This window comes from Muscardinus avellanarius, assembly GCF_963383645.1.
Source record: "Muscardinus avellanarius genome assembly, chromosome: 1".
Lineage (NCBI taxonomy): Eukaryota > Metazoa > Chordata > Mammalia > Rodentia > Gliridae > Muscardinus > Muscardinus avellanarius.
In genome coordinates this window covers 159,262,733-159,286,365 of record NC_137786.1, presented here as the reverse complement: position 1 = coordinate 159,286,365, position 23,633 = coordinate 159,262,733, and the positions used below count along the sequence as shown (strand labels likewise).

At 38.2% G+C, this 23,633-nt stretch overlaps 1 protein-coding gene across 4 annotated transcripts in view; it reads left to right on the top strand.

Moving 5' to 3' along the window:
- Nucleotides 1-23,633, top strand: part of DEUP1 (deuterosome assembly protein 1) — a gene marked incomplete at both ends in the record, with an annotated part of 85,074 nt that overhangs the window by 33,446 nt on the left and 27,995 nt on the right. For 2 of the 4 annotated variants that reach the window (XM_080708313.1, XM_080708314.1), the window contains 4 exons: nt 828-1,070; nt 9,821-9,966; nt 12,496-12,601; nt 18,135-18,332. In XM_080708313.1, the coding sequence (XP_080564439.1) occupies nt 828-1,070; nt 9,821-9,966; nt 12,496-12,601; nt 18,135-18,332 (693 nt within the window). The remainder of the gene's footprint in view (nt 1-827; nt 1,071-9,820; nt 9,967-12,495; nt 12,602-18,134; nt 18,333-23,633) is intronic. The other 2 variants (XM_080708316.1, XM_080708315.1) reach the window with 1 other exon arrangement.

The following is a 23,633-nucleotide window of genomic DNA, read 5'->3' as shown; positions in this document are numbered from 1 at the left end:
GATGGTACCCAGGGACCTTCTGCCTCTGGGCTACACTCCCAGACCTATTTTATATTTTATTTGGAAACAGGGTCTCACTAAGTTGCTGAGAGCCTCACTAAGTAGCTGAGGCTGGCTGGATTCAAACCTGCGCGATTCTCCTGTCTCAGCCTCCTAAGTACTAGGATTACAAGCGTGCGCCACCACGTCCAGAAACGTAGAATTTTATACATTAGGAATCATTAAACTTTGTTATATGCTTTGACAACCTTTTTCGACAATACAGTTGTTTCTGTTATATTTTGTGCATTTATTTGGCCATAGAGACATTTTTCTTTTTTCTTTCTTCTTTTTGTGTTACTGGGGATGAAACACAGGGGCATTCTACCTCCAAGCTACACCCCCAGCCAGATTTTTTATTCTTTATTTTGAAACAGTATCTCACTGAGTTCCAAGGGCCTCACTAAGTAGCTGAGGCTGTCCGCCAACCGTGATTTTCCTGTTTCAGACTCCCAAATGCTGGGGTTACAAGTGTGTACTACCATGCCTGCTCATAGAGACATTTTTCAACTGTTGTGTAATTGAATTTGTAATTTTCCTCTTTGGGTAGCTTTTAGATGTCTTTCTTGATACCTCTAATCGCTACCCTACTCTACCACTAATGATCCAAGAATATAGAAGTATATTTTCTCTACATATCATCTGAGATTTTAGAACAAACATAATACTGCATTACATAAGCTACACTATCTATTAACATTTTTACTAATTCTTTCTTTCATTTTTTCATCTTATGTATGTTTAAATATGATAGATTCTACTTAATTTACTCAGTTTTCATTTTTCAGAAACAGGCACAAAATTATCAGACTCAATTCACTGGTAAGAAACAATGCACAGAAGACAGCAGCTCTGAAGGTCCTCGCTTGATATGTGAATCAGATCCCAGTTGTGCACCTAATGAAAGAGATGAATTCATTATTGAAAAATTAAAATCTGCTGTGAGTGAAATAGCATTAAGCAGGAATAAGTTACAAGATGAAAATCAAAAGCTCTTACAAGAATTGAAAATGTACCAAAGACAGTGCCAGGTGAAGATTTTTTTGTTTCTTTTTATTTTCCATCTAATACTGCCTGTGAGTTGCACAGTGTTGACTCAACGGTCATACGCATTAGTAAGCTAATTTGCTATTATATGTATAAATTCAGATCATGTTTCCTCTTAATAATTTAATTCTCACTTGATGAGTACATTTAGTAATCTATTGGTATTTTACCCCAGTACAGTGCATTTTGATTCTACAGTGATATATAATAACATAAGAGAGGCCACTTATAAACCTCAATACCTAACAATTATGGTCTGTTAGACACACACCACCCCCCTGCAACACTGTTTTCTCTGATCCTGTACTATTACTACTTCTTTTCTAATGGTATCAGGAATTGAACTTAGGGGCATTCTACTTCCAAGCTACACCCCCAGCCATTTTTATTCTTTTAAAATACGACCTTGCTAAATTGCCGAGACTGGTTTCAGACCAGCGATGCTCCTACTCCGCCTTCTGAGTGCTGGGATTACAGGCGTGTGACATCGTGTATTTTGACCCTGTAGCTCTTTAACTCACAGAAATCCTAGGTTGGAGATACAGGAAGTCATGAAAAGTTAAATAATCTCAGTGAGAGAACTGGGGTTACTCGTTGAGATTTATCACTAGTAATCTGATATGTTAGCATTTTGTCACTATAACAAAATACCTAGCCGGGCGTGGTGGCGCACGCTTGTATTCCCTCGCTTGGGAGGCGGAGACAGGAGGATCACGCAGGTTCAAAGTCAGCCGCTCTGGCTTAAGAGACCCTGTTTCCAAATAAAAAGTATAAAATAGGTGTGGGAGTGTAGCCCAGAGGTAGAAGGGCTTCCAGGAATCCCAGTACCACCACACACACACACACACACACACACACACACAAAAAAAAAAAAACCCTCGAGGTAATAAGCTTATAGAAAAAAAGTTTTATTTTATCTAATCTGAGTTAGCAGATGAAAACAAACCAAGCTAAACTGCAAATACTAAACACTAGTGTAGTCAGAAATTTTTAAGAAATAGAAGAGGCATTGTTAGTGTTTTCTTTGCCTCCATTATAATGTAAATGGGATTAGCCCTTACTCCTGTGCTCTGATGATTCTCAGGGAGACATACTGTTCAGTTCGACAGTCAGCTCCTCATCCTGTCCTGTTTGAGCTGCCTTTGCATGACCACTGGTTCCAGGGTTGCAGGGTGTCTCTCCTTCCTCTTGGCTGTTCCTTGTTCACCTCCCTGGGTATGGGACAACTGGTCATGACTTCAATTTAAAGACAACTTAAACTTACATTTTACAGCTGCCTTTGTACTGCTGGAGACTGTGCCAGGATCACAAGCAAGGAATCAGGAGATTATTTTTCTAGCTACTTCTCAAATATTCTTCCGGATGCCTCAGTTTATCCTGCACAGACTGCGGAGTGTCCGCTCTGTTCTCTCTTGAGGTCTATTTGGCTCTGGTTCCTGCAAATCCATTCTCTATGCAGGCCTATCTGTCTCTGTTCTTAGTTGGCCTGAAACAGCTCATCGGCACATCCAGCTGAAAGCCTGATGCCATTCTTCACTGAGGTTCAGTTCTTTACCAACACGAGTTCTTTTTAATCTCCCCCCACAATGAATTCTGCTTGCACCTCTCTACAGTGTCCAAGAGCATCATCCCCAGGGGCCTTTCTCCTTGCTTCACTTATAGAACAGTGGCACAAGTAATGGATACTCTTACACCCACATTCTGGGGCAGGAAGGAGGCAGGGAGGAGAGCTGTTTCTCTTTCTTGGCAGCATGACTGACTTTTTCTGAAATGCTTTCCTTGACAGATCTCACCTTTCTCCTCCTCAGAACTTCATCATTTATAAAGGAGGGAGAATCCTGTTAAAAGAAAAGCATGTTGCAATTAGAGGAAGAGCCTACATTGAGGAACATTAAGAAATGAACATGCCTAGTTCAGATCAGCATTTCTGCCCTCCCTCCATGTGGATGCCTTAAGCCTGTGCTTTTCACACCCACCTCACCAACACTCCTGTTGGCAAAGGAGAGACAGCATACAACCTGGAGTCTGCAGGTGCAGCAGGAGTTTAGAGGAAGTGAACCACGCTGACCTAGTCATCCTGTCCTTTACCAACCTTTATTAATTGACTCACCCTCCTTACCCAAGTCTAAGGGGATTTGACTTGCCAACCTCCTCCCACCCAAGATATCTACAAATTTCCAGGCCAGGGGCTTACATACACTCCTTAGAAGGTTCTGTGGGTTGCCTAGGCTAAGGAAGGTCCAGGTTCACCAGTCTGATTATTTCTTAGATATATGTATTATTAAATTATTATTATTATATTATTATTAACTTTAATAATTTATTAATGTTTATGAATCTATGTGACCAATATTAAAGCCCAGCTACTCATAGAAGTTGATATAATTATGAAATATTTTAACTGATATTTATCCAAAAGTTTGCAAAACAATATTATTTGCCCAATTATAAAGACTCCCTTTAATTAAGTAACTCTTTACCAATATAATTTAGTCCTCTAGATGAGATTTGGCCATACTTGAATATATTTTGGGTTTTCGCAACAAGAAGAAGAAAGTCTTACCAGAATCTAAGGGGAAGAGGCCAGAGATAGCGCTAGCCATCCAACAGTGCACAATGCATCCCCACAACAAGGAATTCCCCAGTCCAACTGTCAGTAGTGCTGGGGTTGAGAAATGCTTCTTTCAATTTTTTTTAAGTTATTTTTCCTATGTTCTTCCCTAACTGTACTTGGTGATGTTTTACATAAAATGTAATAATAATTTTAATGTGACTGATATTCATTTTGATTTCTATGATAGTTTGCCAAAATCATATTTTTATGAAATTTTGTTCATTTAAAAATAATTTATTTTTGGATGTAAAAACACTATTAAATTTAAACACAGAGTCCCCATTTTACACTTTTCAGAAATACTGCATGTATTAGAAAGCAAACCAAATTATTCCAGAAAGTGTTTGGGGGGAAAAATGCTGAGCCAGATGCAGTGATGCATACCTGTAATCCCAGTACTTGGGAAGCTGAGAAGACAGAAGTATTATAGGTTTGGGGCTAGTGTACAGTAACTTATCAAGACCCTATTCCAAAATAACAAATAAAATAGAACTGAGTGAATAGCTCCAAGGTAGAACATTCTGGGTTCAATCTCCAGTACCATTAAAGAAAAAAAATCATGTGTCATCCAAATGAAAAGATTTTTGAAAAAGTAATTTGGGTTAAAAAAGTCAAGATTTCTAAAAAACAAGATTTCTACTCCCAGGAAAATACTAAGTTTTTTTTTTTACCTATTTAGAGAAAATGTTGAAAATAATGCTTTTTACTTAGCCTTTCTTTGTCTCATTTCCAAATTTTTATTATGTTTCATCTTTTTGCTTTAGGATAAATACTGAGGAGATATTACTTATTTATATTTGTTAGCTAATTTAAAGGCTTAAAATTACTGCTCTTTTCAAATCCTTAGAAAAATAATTTTAGTACTGGGGGTTGAACCCAGAGGCATTGCACCTCCAAGCTTCACTCTCTGCCTGATTTTTTTTTTAATTTCTTATTTGGAAACAAGTCTCACTAGGCTGCTGTGAGCTAAGGCTGGCTTTGAACCTGGAATCTTCCTGTCTCAGCCTCCCATGTACTGGGATTAAAGTGTGCACCCCCACACCCAGCCTCATCAAGAAAATTTCTAACAAAACAGATGGGCTTCGAACTTGTTTTACAAAATTTACATTTTAACAAATGGGAATAATTAGAGATAAATAATACTGTAACCCGAATATGCATTTGGAAAGAAATTTATTTTTTTCTTTTGCAAACTATTAAATGGCAAAATATTCTACATCTTGCGCATAAATGCAAAAAAGACAACCATTTTGCTATGAAGTACTGTCATTTAATATATATAAAATTCTCTTTAGTTTGCAAGACATTTTAATGCCAGAAGCATCTGAATTTTCATATAAATTACATCTTCTCATTTGTCTTTCTGCAACCTTGAAATGTGTCAACATACATATTCTTTCAGTCGCATATGTTTATTTACTATGCTACACCACATTCACATTTTTTAGTGTGCAGTATATTCCATTGGAGGGTAATAACAAAAATAAATTGATCAGCATTTTTAAAATAGTTTTGCCAGAAAAATTAACCTTTTGTTTGTTTGTCAATGAGTCATTAAGGTATCTGAACAACAGTGTCCAAGAAAGATAGAATGCAAGCCACACATGTAACCTAAATTTTTCTATCAGTCACATTAGAAGTAAAGAAATGAGTGTAATTAAAGTAATGATAATGTTTACTCAATCCCATGTTTATTCAAAATATATTTTCAACATGAAATCAACAAATAAAAATTATTAATGAGATGTTTTATATTTTTATATAAATATTCAAATCTGCCACATATATTTACAACATATCTAAGTTGAAATGCTAAAAATGCACTGGAAATACCTGATGTATATTTAGATTTCACAAAAACTTTTCAGTTAACAAAGTACTTAACATGTTGCAAACTAACTTGAAAGTGTTCTAATAACTCAGTACCAAAATCATTTTCCAAAGTATTTGACACATTTACAAACAATTGGATTTTCTTGAAAACCATTCCAATTTCATAACATCTCAGTTAAAAAAAATCTTTTTAGTTCTGATGTCAACTTATTTTATTAATATTGAATTCAAAGTTAAAAACAATTTTAAATTTATCAACATTGACAAATCCTTCAAATTTTTTCCTAGGCTTTTGAAGCCAATTTACATAATAAAGTCATATGCCATTAAAATATTTTTAATATTTCTTCATCTGTCAAATAATTATTCTTAATTTGCATTCTAAAAATTTTTAATTTCAACATATATATTCTTGTACCTATGTAGCTAAATCACACCCAGCTTTTCCCCCTCCACTATGCCTTTAAATGTCACTCGTAGATGTTATTTTCTAATGACACTAAACAGACTCTGTTATGATTGTGACACTACATTTCGTTGGCTCAGGGTTAGAGTCATTTGTGTACCTCCCCTTCTCAGGTAAAGGCCCACTTTTCTACCTGAAACTTCATGTTTGGTGTTCATGTTTCCTGGTTGCAAATTTATAAAGTAGGGAGGGCAAGTGATACCTTCAATTGGCAAAGTAACATGGAAACCAACAGATAGCTGGTCTCTTAAATCTTCCCGTATCCAAATGTATATAAGGATGTCTATACTCCATCTTCCTTCTTGCCTGTTGCAAGGGGCAGGGGATGATCTTTTGCTTCAAGTGTTCTACTTGTGCTTAGGGGCTCATCCACCCCAGGGTCTCAAGAAATGGATACTATTGCTATTGTTCCTTTTCTCTCTTTTATTCTTTTTACTTTATTGGTTTACTATAGTCTCACATCATAATGTGGATCATGTTGACAATGTCATATATTCACACAGTACTCGGTGCCCTCCCCCCACCAAACTTTCCCTTTCCCCTCCCTCCCAATACTGAGTGTCCAGGTTAACTATGTTATATTCATTCACATGTATACACATATTTGAATGTAGCTTTTCCATTAATTAACCTCAGCCTTCTTCCTCCCCTACACTCCCTTTCTGGCTTTGCTAAGGTTTCCCCTCCATTATCTGGAGTCCCTCTGGTATCCCTAATACTCTCTAGCTTGAGCATATTAGAGAAAATATATGTCCCTTCTCTTTCTGTGCTTAGCTAATCTTACTTAGCATAATATTCTCCAGGTCTTTCCATCTTCTTGTGAATGACATGTTTTTGTTTTTCCTTATTGCTGAGTAGAATTCCATTGTATGCATTTCCTATAATTTTGCAACCTATTCATCTGTTGATGGAGACCTAGGTTGGTTCCATATTTTGGCTATTGCAAATTGTACTGCTATGAACGTGGCGATTCATATGTTACTGTAGTTCTCTGGGAAAGATACTCAGGAGTGGTATAGCCAGATCATATGGTGGATCCATTCCCAGTTTTCTAAGGAATCTCCACACTGATGTTCATAGTGGCTGAACTAGTTTGCACTTCCACCAACAGTGTAAAAGAGTTCCGATTTCCCCACATCCTTGCCAGCATTTGTTGTTATTTGACCTCTTTATGCTTGCCACACTGATTGGGGTTAGATGAATTCTCAGTGTAGTTTTGATTTGCATCTCCCTGATGCCTAATGATTTTTAACATTTTTTTATGTATCTATTGACCATTTGTATCTCTTCTTTTGTGAAGTGTTTATTCAATTCAGTTATCCATTTCTTAATAGGGTTATTTGTTTTGCTAGTGTAGAGTCTTTTGAGCTCTTTGTATATTCTGGATATTAGCTCTCTATCAGAGTGGTGGGTGGTAAAGATCTTCTCCCATTCTGTAGGCTTTCTCTTTAGGTTCTTGATGGTTTCCTTTGATGAGAAGAAACTTTTTAGTTTGAAGCCATCCCACTTATTGATTCTTGTTTTCATTTTCTGAGCTTTGGAGGTCTTGTAGAGAAAGTTACTACCTATCCTATATGTTGAAGTGTTTGAATCTATGCCCTCCTCTAACAGCTTCGGTCTCTGGTGTGATTTCCAGGTCTTTGATTCATCTCGAGTTGATTCCTGTGCATGGTGAGAGGTAATGATTTAGTTCTATCTTTCTACAAATGGATAGCCAGTTCTCCCAGCACCATTTGTTGAAAAGGCTGTCATTTCTCCAGCATATGAATTTGGCCCTTTTGCCAAGATCAGTTGACTATAAAAGTGTATGGGTTTGTTTCTGTATCTTCTATTCTGTTCCATTGGTCTGTGTGTCTGTTATTGTGCCAGTACCATGCTGTTATTACTACTATTGCTCTAGTATAATTTGAAGTCAGGGATTGTGATGCCTACTGAATGTTTCTTATTGCTGAGGATTGCTTTGGCTATTCTAGGCCTTTTCTTTCTCTATATGAAATTCATGACTGCTTTTTTTAGGTCTATGAAGAATGCCATTGGTGTTTTGATAGGAATTGTATTGAATCTATAGATAACTTTTGGCAGAATGGCCATTTTGATGATATTTAGTCTGCCTATTCATGAGCAAGGGAGATCTTTCCATTTTCCAAGGTTGTCTTCAATTTCTTTCTTTAATGTTTTATAGTTTTCATTGTAGAGTTTTTCTATGTTTTTGGTTAGGCTCATTCCTAGGTATTTTATTGGCTTTGAGGTTATTGTGAATGGAATTGCTTTCTTTATTTCTTTAATTGTGGACTCATTGTTGGCATATAGAAAAGCAACTGATTTCTTTAGGTTGATTTTGTATCCCACCACTTTGCTGAATTGGTTAATCAGCTCCAGTAGTCTTTTGGTTGAATTCTTTGGGTCTTCTAGATATAGGATCATGTTGTCTGCAAACAAAGATAATTTTAATTCCTCTTTTTTATTTGAAATTTTTTATATCCTTCTCTTGTCTTATTGCTGTGACAAGAATCTGGAGGACTATATTGAAAAGGAGTGGTGATAGTGGGCATCCTTGTCTTGTTCCTGATTTTAGAAGGAATTCTTACAGTTTTTCCCCATTCAGTATTATGTTTGCTGGTGAGCACACGGGATTAGGGTCTTTTTCTCCATCCCTGAAGCGTGGTGTTGGTCACTTAAGATGTTGGAGTTCTCCTGCCACTTTCTGAACTTCAAGTCCTTGGCTTACTTGCTGGAATTTCTTGGGACTGTGGAGCCAGAAGTCGCTTTTCGGGCTGGCAACCCAAGATGGCACCGGCTGCTACACCAGGTCAGTCATGCATTCAAGCTTTTTGTTGTGGATTTCACAATCTGAGATTATATATTCTTCCACCATAGTTCCCTTTTATGTGTTCAAAATATCTTCCTGCCTTGTTTTACTTGTCAAGGAGCTGCCTTCTCAGCAGTTGACTCTTGTCACAGCTGTTGAGATGTGCTGAGCCCCACAGTTGCCATTTTCTTCCCCTCCCTCCTTTTCTCTCTTAACTGGATGCTTCCCAGTAGCTTCTGAACATAGAATTCAGAGGATTGCTGATATTTCTAGTTACAGACTAAAGCACAGTTGCCATTTTGTTTATCACTGGACTATAAATTCTGAGGACAGTTTCTGTGTATCATCAAAGCACATAAGAAGAGCTCAATAAATATTTTTAATAAATAAATATTTATTCAATAAACTTATTGAATGAACAATGGAATGGAACTCTATAAGAGAGGGCATGCAATGCTCTAAATAGCTGTTTGCTTAAAAGTGGCTGGTAAGCTGGGTGTGGTCACACACGCTTGTAAACCCCGCGCTTGGGAGGCGGAGACAGGAGGATTGCGCAGGTTCGGAGCCAGCAGCGGGCGCTGGCTTAAGAGACCCTGTTTCCAAATAAAAATGTATAAAAATAGGTCTGGGAGCATAGCCCGGAGGTAGAAGGGCTTCCAGGAACCCCAGTACCACCAAAAAAAAAAAAAAAAAAAAAGTGGGCTGGTTCCTAGATTTTAAATATTTTTAAATGCATTGTACATCATGATATTAAAAATGAGTATCAAGCTGGGCACATTTGGTGCACGTCTGTAATCCCAGTACTTGGGAAGCTGAGACAGGAGAATCACAAGTTTGAGACTCGCCTCAGCAATTTAGCAAGACCGTGCTTCTAAATAAATGATGATGATGATGACGACGATGATGTTGGAACTGTAGCTCGGAGGCAGGATGCCTGAGTTGTTCAACCCCCAGTACCACACACATGCACAAAAGAACATAAGCCTCAAAAATGTTTTACGTGTTTATGCAGGCCATGGAAGCAGGACTCTCAGAGGTGAAAAATGAGTTACAGTCACGTGATGATCTCTTGAGAATTATAGAAATGGAACGATTGCAGTTACACAGAGAATTATTAAAAATAGAAGAGTGCCAAAATGCTCAAGAAAATAAAAAAAGGTAATCTTTAGATTTGACACTCAAACTGTTTAAACCATGATGCTTGTATGTTTTAAAGAGTTTTATATTTAAACTAGAATTTATTTATTTACTTATTTATTTTCTGGTGGTACTGGGGTTCCTGGAAACTCTTCTACTTCTGGGCTACACTCCCAGACCTATTTTTATACTTTTTTTTATTTGGAAAGAGGGTCTCTTAAGCCAGCGTGGCTGGCTTTGAACCTGCACCATCCTCCTGTCTCCGCCTCCCAAGCACGGGGATTACAAGCGTGAGCTACCATGCCTGGCTAAACTAGAATTTAAAGTTTATTTTTAATCAGCATGCTGCTAATTAGTGTAGAACATTAAATAATAAAATAAAATAGTTGTTTTATCTTCAAACTAATACTTTGAAAATTAATATTTTACCTAATAAACTATGTCACATTCTAATTTATGGATACTTCTGTCACTCCGAGTCAGAAATTTTCTTAGGATTTTTTAATTCAAGATTTTATAAAAACAATAATGTATAGGGGTAATGGGTGGTGGATATGATTAAAGTATGCTATATGCATGTACAAATATGACACGATAAGACACATTATTCTGAATAATTAAGATGTACTTATAAAACATAATAGTATAGAGCTGGCATTTAACTACATACTTAAGGAGAGCTATGATTTACTCCATGTTTTCAAGTGTTTCCGTTTTGACTGCCTATAAATAAGACGGTGCTTTTCCACTTGTATATGTTGTGGTTATTTTGCCTCCATGTCTCCACCTTGTCATTTCCATTAAGGGTTTTTATTAAAACAGATTTTTTTCCTCTTTAAAATCAGAGAAATTGTGTACTCCGTAACCACAAAGAAAATGGGACTGCTGAGGATTATTAAATGTTTATGCTTATGAGTAGACCAGTTTGTTGCTTTATCAGTTCATTGATGCAAAATTTTCTTTCAGAATCAAAAAATGCTAGAACAGTGATAAGATTTTTTAAAATTGAATCACCAAGTGGCAAGTAAAATTTTACTGAAAGATAATTCAAGTTTTAGGACCGTCTAGCAGCATTCTCTCTCTCTCTCTCTCTCTCTCTCTCTCTCTCTCTCTCTCTCTCTCTCTCTCTCTTCTCTCTCTCTCTCTCTCTCTTTCCCCCTCCCTCCCTCCCTCCCTCCCTCCCTCCCTCTTGCTCTCTCCCTCGCTTTGCTCACAGTACTGGGGATTCAATCCAAAGCATTCTACCTCCACTTCTTAATTTTTTGCTTTGAAACCAGGTCTTGCTAAGTTTTTGAGGCTGTTGTACTCCTGTCTCAGCCTCCCAAGAACTGGGATTACAGAAATGTCCCACCACACCCAGCACATGCTAACATTTCCTTAGGTTGTATCCTTAGCAACAAATGGCAAATGGGATCCCTAAAAGTGATCTAGTATATGCCTCATGGAGGATGGCAGATGCCTACGTGTACAAGCTACACATCACCAGCGCTGACAATTAATAAATGTGTGTTGTGGCAAGTTAGTAAGAAATGCCTTCACACACACAAATTATGCATATGCCTGAAAATATAAGAATTTCTGTAGAAGAGCACAACAGTGAACCTGTGTCTATCTCTAATCTTGTGACAATATTATAGACACTTTCCATGGTGCTCTGACAAGGACAACACTGAAATCTAAACAGAGCCACCTTTTTTCAACACATGATTTGATCCAGTGTCCACACTTGTTCACACACTTGGCTAATACAAGCCCAATACCAAAAAATTATTTGAAAATATAAACTTATACTCATAAATGGGTATATTCCTTATAACATCAGATCCACAATAATGGCCAAGCCTAGCTTCCAATACATAGCATGCTATCTTTCCCACCTGCTTATCTTTCCCTTTGTGTTTTAATGACTTTTATCTTATCAATTTGCATTACATGGAAGTGAATATTTTCTGCTTATACATCCCCAAATCTCCTGTTGGGTATTGGCTTTTTTATACTAGCTTCGCTTCCCTACTCTAGTATTAATATGTAGTTATAATTCCATTTTATAAATAAGTAGCCAAAGAGTAGGTGCATTTTATTTGGTTAGACTGTCTATTTCATCATTCTGAGCATTTTGATGGAGATGCTGCTCCCCTCGGACTCCTCATGACATAGACGCTTTCTGCAACACATTAGCAAGTTGGCGTGTTTCCTTTTTTAGAACAATTTTCCCAGCTATTTTATTATAGGAGGCAGTCTTTTCTTCTTACTCTCAAATCTTATCTATATCTGCAGTCCCAGTGTTCTGCCAATTTTAATATAACTGAAATTTTAGTATAATTGAAATTCCATATTAATGCTTACCTTTATCCCTCCATTAAAACCATTTGCACTCAGAGATATAAATACTTATGGGATCTGAATGTACTAGAATGTGCAATTTCTGTTACTAGAAGGTTTCCAAGAAAATAATGATCTATCTCTGTAAGCTATAATGGTTTAAATTAACAATATAGTCATGACAATTTATCAAGTTAAGCTTAAGTTTTGCTTATTTTTAATTTGCAGACACGAATTATCTTATTCACCTTCTCTTAAAGAACCAGAAAGAAAAAGGAAAGAGCTGTTTACAGTGGTCTCGGATCAACTGAATCATGATAAAGAATTATGCAAGGTATGGAAAAGAATGAGCTCCATTCTTCCAGTTAGATCTGAAGTCTTTGAATACAAACGGTTAAAAAGAATTCTTTCTCACTCTTTTTTTTTCCCTTCTACATTTTCTCCTAAAATAATAATCTCCCAAACTGATCATTCTAACATTGTTCTGTGTGAACACAAACCTTGGGTCATCACTCTGCCAGTGGGAGACTGCCATCAAATGTAAAGGGCTGGTGACTATGTGAAGAGGCTGAAGGCAAGAGTAGGACCTGAGCGCACATCCCCTGCTGCCACATGGACCAGCCTGGGGAAGGGGCCTGTGCATATCACCCAAGCCCCACATTTCTAGGACCTACATCCCCAGGTTGAGAGGAGGATACATAAGCCAACAATCGCTGCTACTTGCATGGCCCTTGCCACGTGCCAGGAACTCAATCCTAACTCACTGACTTCTCACAACCATCTTAGAAAGCCCCTTACTAGTAATCTCTCAACCATCTTATAAAGAGGTTTCAATATTATCCCCCTTTTTACATTTGAGAAAACTAAGATGCAGAGAAGTAACTTCCCCCAACATTACACAGCTAGTAAGTGGCAGATGCTAGATTTGAATCCAGGCAACCTGGATCCAGATTCCATACAGTTAAGTATAAATGCAGGACATGAAGCATGTAAAGTGCTTAGAACAAGGCCAAGCTCGGAGGCTGCTGGTGTTTTTGGTTACACTCACATTTTCCATTGAGCACCTGACATGTGCCAAACACTCTGCCAGGAGCTAGGAGTATAAGATGAGGAAGGCCCGGCATTGTTCTTGAAGAGTCCGCGGTTATCTACTCTCCTACAAAATGTATGTTCTCTTCTTCTAATAAGATTCCATAGTGTCTTTCCTTCCATAAGTTTATCATAGTAACCATTCATGTCTCTGGTCTTTAGGTTTGAGGAATCAACAGAATAGGCAAAATCTTATAAAATGTAAACAACTGTTAAAAGTTAAATACAAACATGGCTTTAAATTACCATCTAGTGTCTTAGGCAGTGCTGGATACACAGTAGATAAAAAAAATAAATACTTAGTAGCCAGATGTGGTAGTGTACACCTGTAATCCTAGTACTTGGGAGGCTTGAGATAGGAGGATCACAAGTTTGAGGCCAGACTTAGCAACTAAGTGAAACCTTTGGGGACTTAATGAGACCTTGTTTAAAAAATAGAGACTGAAAGGTACAGCTCAGAGGTAGATGACCCTGGGTTCAATCCCCAGGACCAAAAAATTAATTAATTGATTAATTAATTATTTTATAGCATTAATATTAAGGCTAAGTTCTCCAGTAATCGCATAGAGCCATAAATTCAGTTGTTGTGTAAGTTCAACAACAATTTATTGAACATCTAGTAGGTTTATAATTACTCTGCTAATTTTTTTTTTTTTTTTTTTTTTGGTGGTGGTACCGGGGTTCCTGGAAGCCCTTCTTCCTCCGAGCTACACTCCCAGACCTATTTTTTTATATTTTTGAAACAGGGTCTCTTACGCCAGCACGGCTGGCTTCGAACCTGCGCGATCCTCCTGTCTCCGCCTCCCAAGCGCGGGGATTACAAGCATGCGCCACCACGCCCGGCTACTCTGCTAATTTTTATAGGAAGTATAATAATGTGAAAGATGTATCCCATATGACAATTGACTGTAAGAGAAAAAACATAGGTTAAGTATAGGCAATTTGTTCCAAGTTTGTGCTCACTTCCTTTATATTTTGGTCACTTTAATACCACATAGTCCTGTGACGCTGATTTTACTGATTTAAAAAATACAACTGTAAGAAACTGTTCTTTACCGATGTCCTCAGTAAATGTGTTATAAAATATTTATTAAAGCTATGTATAGTTAATACCCTTCTTAACCTCATAGATTCTGATACATTAATAAAGCTTTAAGTAATATAGAGAATATAGGGGATCTGCTTGTTTTGCACAGTTTTGACTTGGAAAAAGAAAATATGGGGCAAAAAATCTCTTTATAGACTTTTGGAGCCCACTAGATAGTACAATTCTGTGCAGGAAAGATAACAAATGAATTGTATATAAATAGCTCTAGCTTCCAGGAAGTGTTTGTAGAAAGTATTTTCATTCTCTTATAATAAAAGGAACAAAAGCCATGTATTATGAATCTTGCAAGTATTTTCTCTTTTTCTCTTTTTGCAGTACAGAATATTTTCAGTCATTTATTCTGTTATAAAATTCACATTTTTAATAAAGCCAAAAGTCATTTGAAGCTCAGGGGGATTAATCTTACTTAGAAGCTGTACAGTATAGCATGTTGTTTTAATATCTAAGCAGTAAAAATAATAAAGATATCTTACTCCTTTTTCATAATAGTGTCTTAATTATTTTATATTTTTCAAGTTTCATTTTTAAAGTATCATGTTATACTATACCTCAGGGGTGCAGTCAGCAAAACCCAGACTGAGACAAACTACAAAATAGTGTTATCATTTCATCCAATAAACTGTAAAGGGGGGGAAAAACTGGAGAGAGAAATTAAAGGAGACTAGCTACACTGTCCTGTGTAGGATGCTCGTATTCCAGGCTCCTCGTCTCCTCCTTTGCTTTCAGGAGCTGGATAACTTAGGCCCAGCCAGTTTTTTGTTGTTGTTGTCGTCTTTTTTTTATTTTTTATCTTGGTGCCCTTCATTTTTCCATCTGTTAAATGGTAGGATTAAGACCATGTGCTTTCTAAGGCCATGTCCAACTTTAAAATTCTGTAAAAGTTAGTAATAAGAATAGACTCAGATGAGAGTAGGTGGTATAAAGCCTGGGGATGAATCAGCTTTGGAAACGAGCACTTTCTGTGTTAGGTCAGCCAGTGCTAGGAATTATTTCCCAAAATCAAACTTTTTCCAACGTGTGAACCACCTTCCAGGCCTTGTTCACAAGATGTTGCTGAGCACAGTGGGTAAGGTCACAGTTCTGGACACAGGCTGCCTTTCACCAGGATGTGACTGTGAAAGAGATGCACCTTAAGGTTTTAATCTGCAAACCAGAGAGAGCTATGGGGACTGAATGGGATGGTGCATACAACTAATTAGAACACACACAAACACACACACACAGAGAGAGAGAGAGAGAGAGAGAGAGAGAGAGAGAGAGAGAGAGAGAGAGAGAGAGAGAGAGAGGCTCTGAAAGATATATGGGGCAGTCTCAATGGATGAACCATATTAGACCCTAATTCAATTAAACAAATTTAACGAACCTTTGTTACACTTTTAGGTAATTTTACATTTGAATTCTGCCTGGGTATTTGAAGATATAGAATAATTGCTAATTTCTAAGACATTATTATGACATTCTGGCTAAAATAAGAAAGAGAGAGGGAGGGAGGAAAGAAGAAGAGAGAGAGAGAGAGAGAGAGAGAGAGAGAGAGAGAGAGCAGAGATCCCTTATTCTTTTAGAAGTATACACAGAAATGTTTCAAGATGAAATGAGAAAAAATAAATAAAACCACTTTTAACAGTAAGTGCCCTGGGGTAAATCCATCTAAATCTCTTTTGGGTGGCCTCTGGTTAACCTCCCCATGCCCATTCTCTTAACACCCTTGGTCCAGCGCTCCAAACCCCTTCCAGTTCACTGAGCGTGCAGGGCTCTCTCTCACTCGGTCCCAAGAGCCTTCTCTATCTCTGTCTTCTGACTGGCTGCCGTATATCCTCCAGTGTTGGTTTGATGACCTCTCCTCTGGGAATCCTTCCTGAGCCCATCCCCGGTCTGGGTTAAGTGCCCTCGACTGCATATTCCTAACATGGATTACTGTGCTCTGTTCTAATTGTCTAATTATTTTTCTTTTTGCCCCAATGGACAATGACTTGTTTGAGATCAATTATTATTTTATCCCTTAATCTCAACCATTAGAAACTGTGAATGATTTCTAGAAAATGCTTGGAGGCTGGATCAAGATAGCAATGGTAAGAATGTAGAACAGAGGTGAGATTTAAGAAAGGTTGAAATAAGCCAAGTGCACTGGTACACACTTGTAATTCCAGATCTTGAGAGGCTGAGATCAGAGGATGGCAGGTTCAAGAGCAGCCTTGGCAATTAGTGAGACCCTGCTTCAAAATAAATAAATAGATTGATAAATAATAAAGGGGTCAGAGGTTTAGTTCAGAGAATGTCCCTAAAATCAATCCTCAGTACCCTGCCACTGACCTCCAAAATAAGAGAGGCTGAAATAGAATGAAAAGAATTTGGTTACTGATTGGATTGGGGAAATGAGGGTAGAAAGAAGTTTAAGGTGATCATGAGGGTCCCACATGGGAAGCAAAGTCAAGGTTGAGAATAAAAGAGAACCAGGCATGGTGGCACATGCCTGTGATCCCAGTACTTAGGAGATCGAAACAGGAGGATTGCAGGTTTGTGGCCAGCCTCAGCAAGTTATAGCAAAGCCCTCCATGGCTTAGCGAGGCCCTGTTTTAAAGTGAAAAATAAAATAGAATTAAGGTGTAATTTAGAGATAGGATTCCTGGGGGTTCAACTTCTATTACCACACAAAAAACATTTTTTTTAAAGGAAGGGAGGGAGAGAGTAAGGGAAAAGAAGAGACTCCACAGGGAGATATGTTTTCATAGACACATCAAGTTCAAAATTTATTATAATTTGGTTCTGAAAAACATAGTATTTGTTGAAAAACAATGCAACATAAGTTAGTTTAAAAAGCTAAATTTAAAGCCAAGGGCCTTAAGTTTCAATACCAATTCTGTCAATAATTAGTTTTATGACAGCCAAGTGTGGTGGCACACGCTTATAATCCCAACATTTGGGAGGCTGAGACAGGAGGATCACAGTTCACAGACAGCCTCAGCTAGTTAGTGAGGCCCTTTGCAGCTCAGTGAGACCCTGTTTCAAAATAAAGAATAAAAAATAGGGCTGGGAGGTTGAATCCCCCTGGGTTCCATCCTCAGTACTGCAAATAAATAAATAAATAAATAAATAAATAAATAAATAAATAAATAAATAAATAAAATTAGTTTTATGACTTTGAGCAAGTTATTTATCTTCTTTAAGCCATTTTCCCCCATGAAAAGTGCCTGATAATACCTTTTATACCCTTCAGTCCAAGTAATATCATATTAGGTGATGATTTGTATATAGTAGGAAACAGAAATGAGAAATAAAATTTGGAAACTGAGAGAAAAAAGTAAATGAACCATATAAGTACTTCTTTTATTATTTATTTATTCATTTATTTTGTACTGGTGATTGAAGCCAGGGGAATTCTACCTCTGAGCTACACTTCCAGCTCTGTGTTATTTTTTATTTTGAAACAGGGTCTCACTAATTTGCTGAGTTCCTCCTGGAACCTGAGATCCTCCTGTCTCTGCCTCCCATATACTGGGATTACAGGCATGTACCACCTAACCTAACTGTACCTGCTTTTAATTTAGCATTGATCAGAAAAGGAGGGAACAGTGGGACCTGCCAACTTTTAGGATAGGAGGACCAATAAAAACTTTAACCTGCTCTATCAATAAAAGGATTTGTTCATGTTTTCTGACTCTCTCTGCTGCAGATTAGAAACCAGCTCTACCAGGAAGAAGAGTACCACAGCTCTGAGCAGGAAAGAATGAGGAATGAAATCTCTGACTTAACAGAGGAGCTCCATCAGAAGGAGATCACTATAGCAACTGTCATGAAGAAAGCTGCCCTTCTGGAAAGACAGTTAAAGATGGAATTAGAAATAAAAGAAAAGATGTTAGCCAAACAGCAGGTATGCACACAGGAAGAAAGCGCCTCTGCAGGGCGCACTCTAGAACCAGGTGCTCTCAGAGCCCTCGCTGTGGACTGAGGCATCACACTGCTCAGTGTTTTTTCTGAGACTCAGCGTCACAGAAGTGTTCGTGGTGTCATAGGAAAGCTTTGTGGAGTCACATCTCACCTTTGTGAGATATTGCAAAGTATGGTCAAAAAAGACTAGGGAAGCCGGGCGTAGTGACACATGCTGTAATCCCAGCATTCGGGAGGCTGAAACTGGAAGATCGTGGTTCGTGGACAGCCGCAGCTTCTTAGTGAGGCCCTCTGCAACTCAGACCCTGTTTCAAAATAAAGAATAAAAAATAGGGCAGGGGCTGTAGCTCGGAGGTCAAATGCCCCTGGGTTCCATCCCCAGACCAAAAAAAAAAAAAAAAAAGACTAGGGAAATAAGTGGCAGTGTGAGACATCACTGAATCTCACCTCCATTTTCTTGTAACTGTGTTCTGAGCTCCTCCCACATGTGCACTGAGCAAAGATGTCTTCCTCAATTGTTTTCTCTATTTCCTTTCACTAACATTTTCATTTAAAAAATCTCTATTCCAGTTTTTCTTTCACAGTTCCCACTCCTCATTTCATGCATGTCTTTATGGTTTTAAAAAATGAATGCTGAGCCAGGCATGATGGCGCACCCTTGTAAATCCCAGCATTTGGGAGGCTGAGACAGAAGAATCACGATTCATGAACAGCCTCAGCTACTTAGTGAGGTCCTTTGCAACTCAGTGAGACTTTATTTTCAAAATAAAGAATAAAAATTAGGGCTGGAGGTGCGGCTCAGAGGTAGAATGTCCCTGGGTTCCATCCCCAGTACCAAAAAAAAAAAAAAAAAAAAATGGATGCTATAACATGAAAATCAGTTTATATTTACTAAACTTCCTCAGCATTCAGGATGGAACATGAGGAAAAGCAGCAACTGTCACTTTCTATTGTTAAAATACTACACATAATTTCTATGCTCTCCTTTTTTTCTCCCTTCATTCCTTTCCTCTTAATTACTTTTTGACTCCCTCAATCTCTTATTCATAATCAAATTAACAGCCTGTTATTGATAACACAATTTATCTTCCAGCCAGGTGTGCTGGTGCACGCTTGTAATCCCAGCATTTGGGAGGCTGAGACTGGAGAATCGCAGTTGTGGCCATCAGCTACTTAGTGAGGCCCTCTGCAACTTAGTGAGACCCTGTGTCAAAATAAGAATAAAAGATAGGGCATGAGGTGTAGATGAGAGGTAGAATGCCACTGGGTTCATCTCAAGACCCACAAGAAAGAAAAAAAAGAATTTATCTCCCTTTTTACTCCAAATCTAGATATTTTCAGAGCACAAAACATTTAGTGAGAAAATTTCAACAATTTTCCAGGCATAGGAGGATCACTTCACAAACAGTACTATATCTGCTGGTATTCTTGCAGCCATAATATAAATATCTGACCACATAACTTAGAGGAAAGATTTATTTCTTACGGTCTTGGGTTCAGTCCATGTGAAGCTGGGGACCACAGATCTTAGAGCCTAGCAGAGGGAGAGCATCTGGGCTGTGTTCATGGAGGCCAGAAGCAAGAGAAAGAGCAGGGGAAAGAGGAACTCTATGTAATTCCCAAGGCTGAACCCTCAGGGACCCACCTCCAGCCACACCCAACCAGCCTACCAGGTGCCACCCAGGTAAATTAAAATAGTTTTATCCACTTCTGGGATTACAACCCTCATGACTTAACTATATCAACTTCAAACATCAATTTATAAGCTCTTCAAGGGGCCCATCTATATCTAACCAAAACAAGTACGAGTACTGAATCTTGTGTATTACAAAAACAGAAAAGATTCAGCCTTCAATAACCCATACAATGCATGAGAAAAGATAGGGCAATAGCTTTGGTTGTACCTGTAGGGAAATGGCGTTTTACAGATGGTAAGTTATCTGGGTAGTTTGGTTATGAATGATTATTTTTACTTTTATATTCTAATATACTGTTTCTGTCGACATTCTTAATATATAATCTAAAACATCTGACTACCACAACCTAGAGGAAGGAGATTCATTTGCTTACAGTTTTGGAGATTTCAAAGGTTCAATCCATGTTAATCCAGGTGAAATCTGCTTGGGCATGGCAGAGGGAGGAGAGGTGGGTGGGCTCTGCTCTCACATCTTGCAGGCTGAAAGCAAAAAGAGAAAGCAAGGGGAAGGGACCATATGTAGTCCCCAGGCCACACTCCTAGGGAGTCCTCCTCATCAACACAAGCCCCACCTCCAACATGGCTGCCTTGTCTTTGTGAGATCTAGGATACATTCGTGTGTGTGTGTGTGTGTGTGTGTGTGTGTGTGTGTGTGTGTGTGATTATTTTATATGCCTTTTATTGGTGCATTATAGCCTCACATCGTAATGTAAATCATGTTGACAGTAACATACATGCACACAGCACTTGGTGGCCCCCTTGCCTCCCCATTTCCCCCCTTCCCAATACAGAGCACTTAGATTGACCTTGGTATAGTCACACATGGAAAGGGGAAAGACTAAGGCTCATCAATGGAAATAATAGTGGACATCCGGGAAGATGGTGACCGAAAAAAGCGGGGCTTAAGAGCCCCACTAACAACCAATCTCCATTACCACAAAATCATTGCCTTTCAAAGCCAGAAAACACCATCACCAGAAAAACAAAAAAATCACCAGGCTCCAGAGAGAAAGCGGACTGAGAACAGAGCTCAGAGCCACAGAGGAGATACACCGGCCTCACGCCCGAGGACGCGGCAGCAGCGCCATACTGCCGGCGGCAGCGGCGACTTCACCGGACTGCTACAGCAAGCCGAGGTGAGCCGCTGCGGAACAGCCAGGCGGGATTTCTCGCCGCAGGTAAAATCTAAAGCTCCCAGTGGCTGAGCTCAGCACACGCTGCAGGGATTCAGAGTGGAAATCAAAACCAAGAAGAAATACGCCAGCCTCATGGCCGAGGGCATAGCAGCGGCGCCATATTGCCACCGGCGGCAGCAGCAGAGAATTCACCAAATCCAGTACAGCTACATCTGCGTACTCAAGAACAGTGAGTCAAATTGCGGGCCACCGAGGAGAAATCCCAGTACTGTACTCCCTGGGACTTGACCAAGTGGGGGAGAGGCGGTGGCAGAGATATCACACCATAGGAGAACGTGCAACCTGGCACCCCCTACAGTCTAAAGCAGCCTCTATCTACATTCTGGGTCGGAGATTCTGTGATACAACCCAGTAAAGGAGTAGTGAGGTGTGAGATACTACTGACTCGAGATCCAGAACACCTTAAGTGAAGTCATAGAGACCCAAGGGAAGAACCCAGAGAAGGCACAAACTTCCAAAATCATGGGAAAGAGGAATAATACTGGAGCAATTAATGCCCACAACCCCACAACATCAGAACCCGATAAAACAGAAAATCAGAGATTTCTAGAAGATCAAATCAGGAAAATAACTGTAGAAATAATAGAGGTGCTTCGAAAAGAACTCAGAGAGAGTCAAAAAGAGATAAAGGATGCAATTAATGAAGTAAAGGCCTCAATTCAAAGCACAAACAACCGATTAGACCACATGGAGAACAGAATCTCGCTCTTAGAAGACGATCATTCCAAAAATGAACGCATAGTTTCTAATCTAGGAAAAAATATCCAACAGCAGGAATCTGATATTGAAGAAATATGGGCCCATTATAAGAGAGCTAACCTAAGAATAATTGGAATAGAGGAGGGAAAAGAAAGTGAAACCAAAGGGATCAATAATCTCTTCAAAGAAATAATAGCAGAAAATTTTCCAAACATAGAGCAAGAGGTTGATACACAGGTCCAGGAAACGTATAGAACTCCCTTTAGACAGGATCGGAGAAGAGGATCCCCACGCCACATAATTGTCAAAATGACCAATGTGGAAGCCAAGCAGAGAATCTTAAAGGCAACAAAAACAAAGGGCCAAGTGACATTCAGAGGCAAACCAATTAGAATCACTCCAGACTTCCCAAACCAAGTCATGAGAGCCAGAAGGGCTTGGAGTAACATATTCCAAACTCTGAAAGAAAACAACTTCCAGTCAAAAATTTCCTACCCAGCAAAACTTTCTATCAAATTAGATGGAGAAATAAGACGCTTCCATGACAAACAGAAACTGAAGGAATTTATGTCTTCAAAACCAGCACTAGAGAAAATACTCAAAGAGATTAACTACAAAGAAGAAATAGGTAACACACACCAGAACCAGAGAAACAAGAGTTTCCATCCAACAGACAACTAAGATTGGTTATCTGTGGAGATTCATTACTTATGTTAGTCTTTTACCTATCTCTAAATTGTAGTGTTTGCTTTGATTGTTGTTAATTTTTAGGATTTCCAGTTGGAATATTAATATACCTTCAGATATAGCATTTGGAAATATTTTATCCCATTCTATTAGTAACTGTTAACTCTGTTTACATTGTCTTTGGATATACAATATCTTTTTTATTTTTTAGGGAGTTTGTATACTCTTCTGTTGCCTGTGCCATTGAAATCATATCCAAGAAATCACTGCCAATTTCAGTGTTGTGAGGTTTTATGACCCAGATTTTCTCCTAAAAGTTTATAGTCTTAAGATTTATATTTAGGTCTTTTATCTATTTTGAGTTAATATTTGTATATGGGATTAGGTAAGGGTCCAACTTTATTCTTTTCCATATAATTATTATGTTTCAACAATATTTATTTAAAAGATTATTATTTCCTCCAAATGTTCGTGGAAACCTTGTCAAAAATAACTTGACAATATATGGAAGAATGTATCTCTAGGCTTTTATTTAACTCCAATGGTTTATATATCTGCCTTTAGAATAGTACTACACTGTTTCAATTATTGTAGCTTTATATGGTTTGAAATCAGAAAATATATATCTTCTAGCTTTGTTCTTTTTCAAGATCGTTTTGGGTATCTAGAGTCCATATTCCATATTAGGATAGATTTTTTTTCTGAAAAATAAATATATAAATATATGATAGTTTCACCTAAAAAATAGAAAAAAAATATTCTCTGGTAAGAAAGAAAGTAAAAAGAAATATTGAAATGTTATCTTTAAGTCATCAAAAGCTTGGTATCAGACAAATGAAACTATTATGTGAGATTATCATTTTTAATTTTGGATAAATTGCTATAATACTAGATGTCAACCACTAAGCCAAGCATGGAAGGGAGGGATGGGGAGAGAATGGGGTGGGGATCGGGTGGGGGCTGACTGGGCGATGTGTGCATGTATGTCTACAAAAGTTTGTATCCC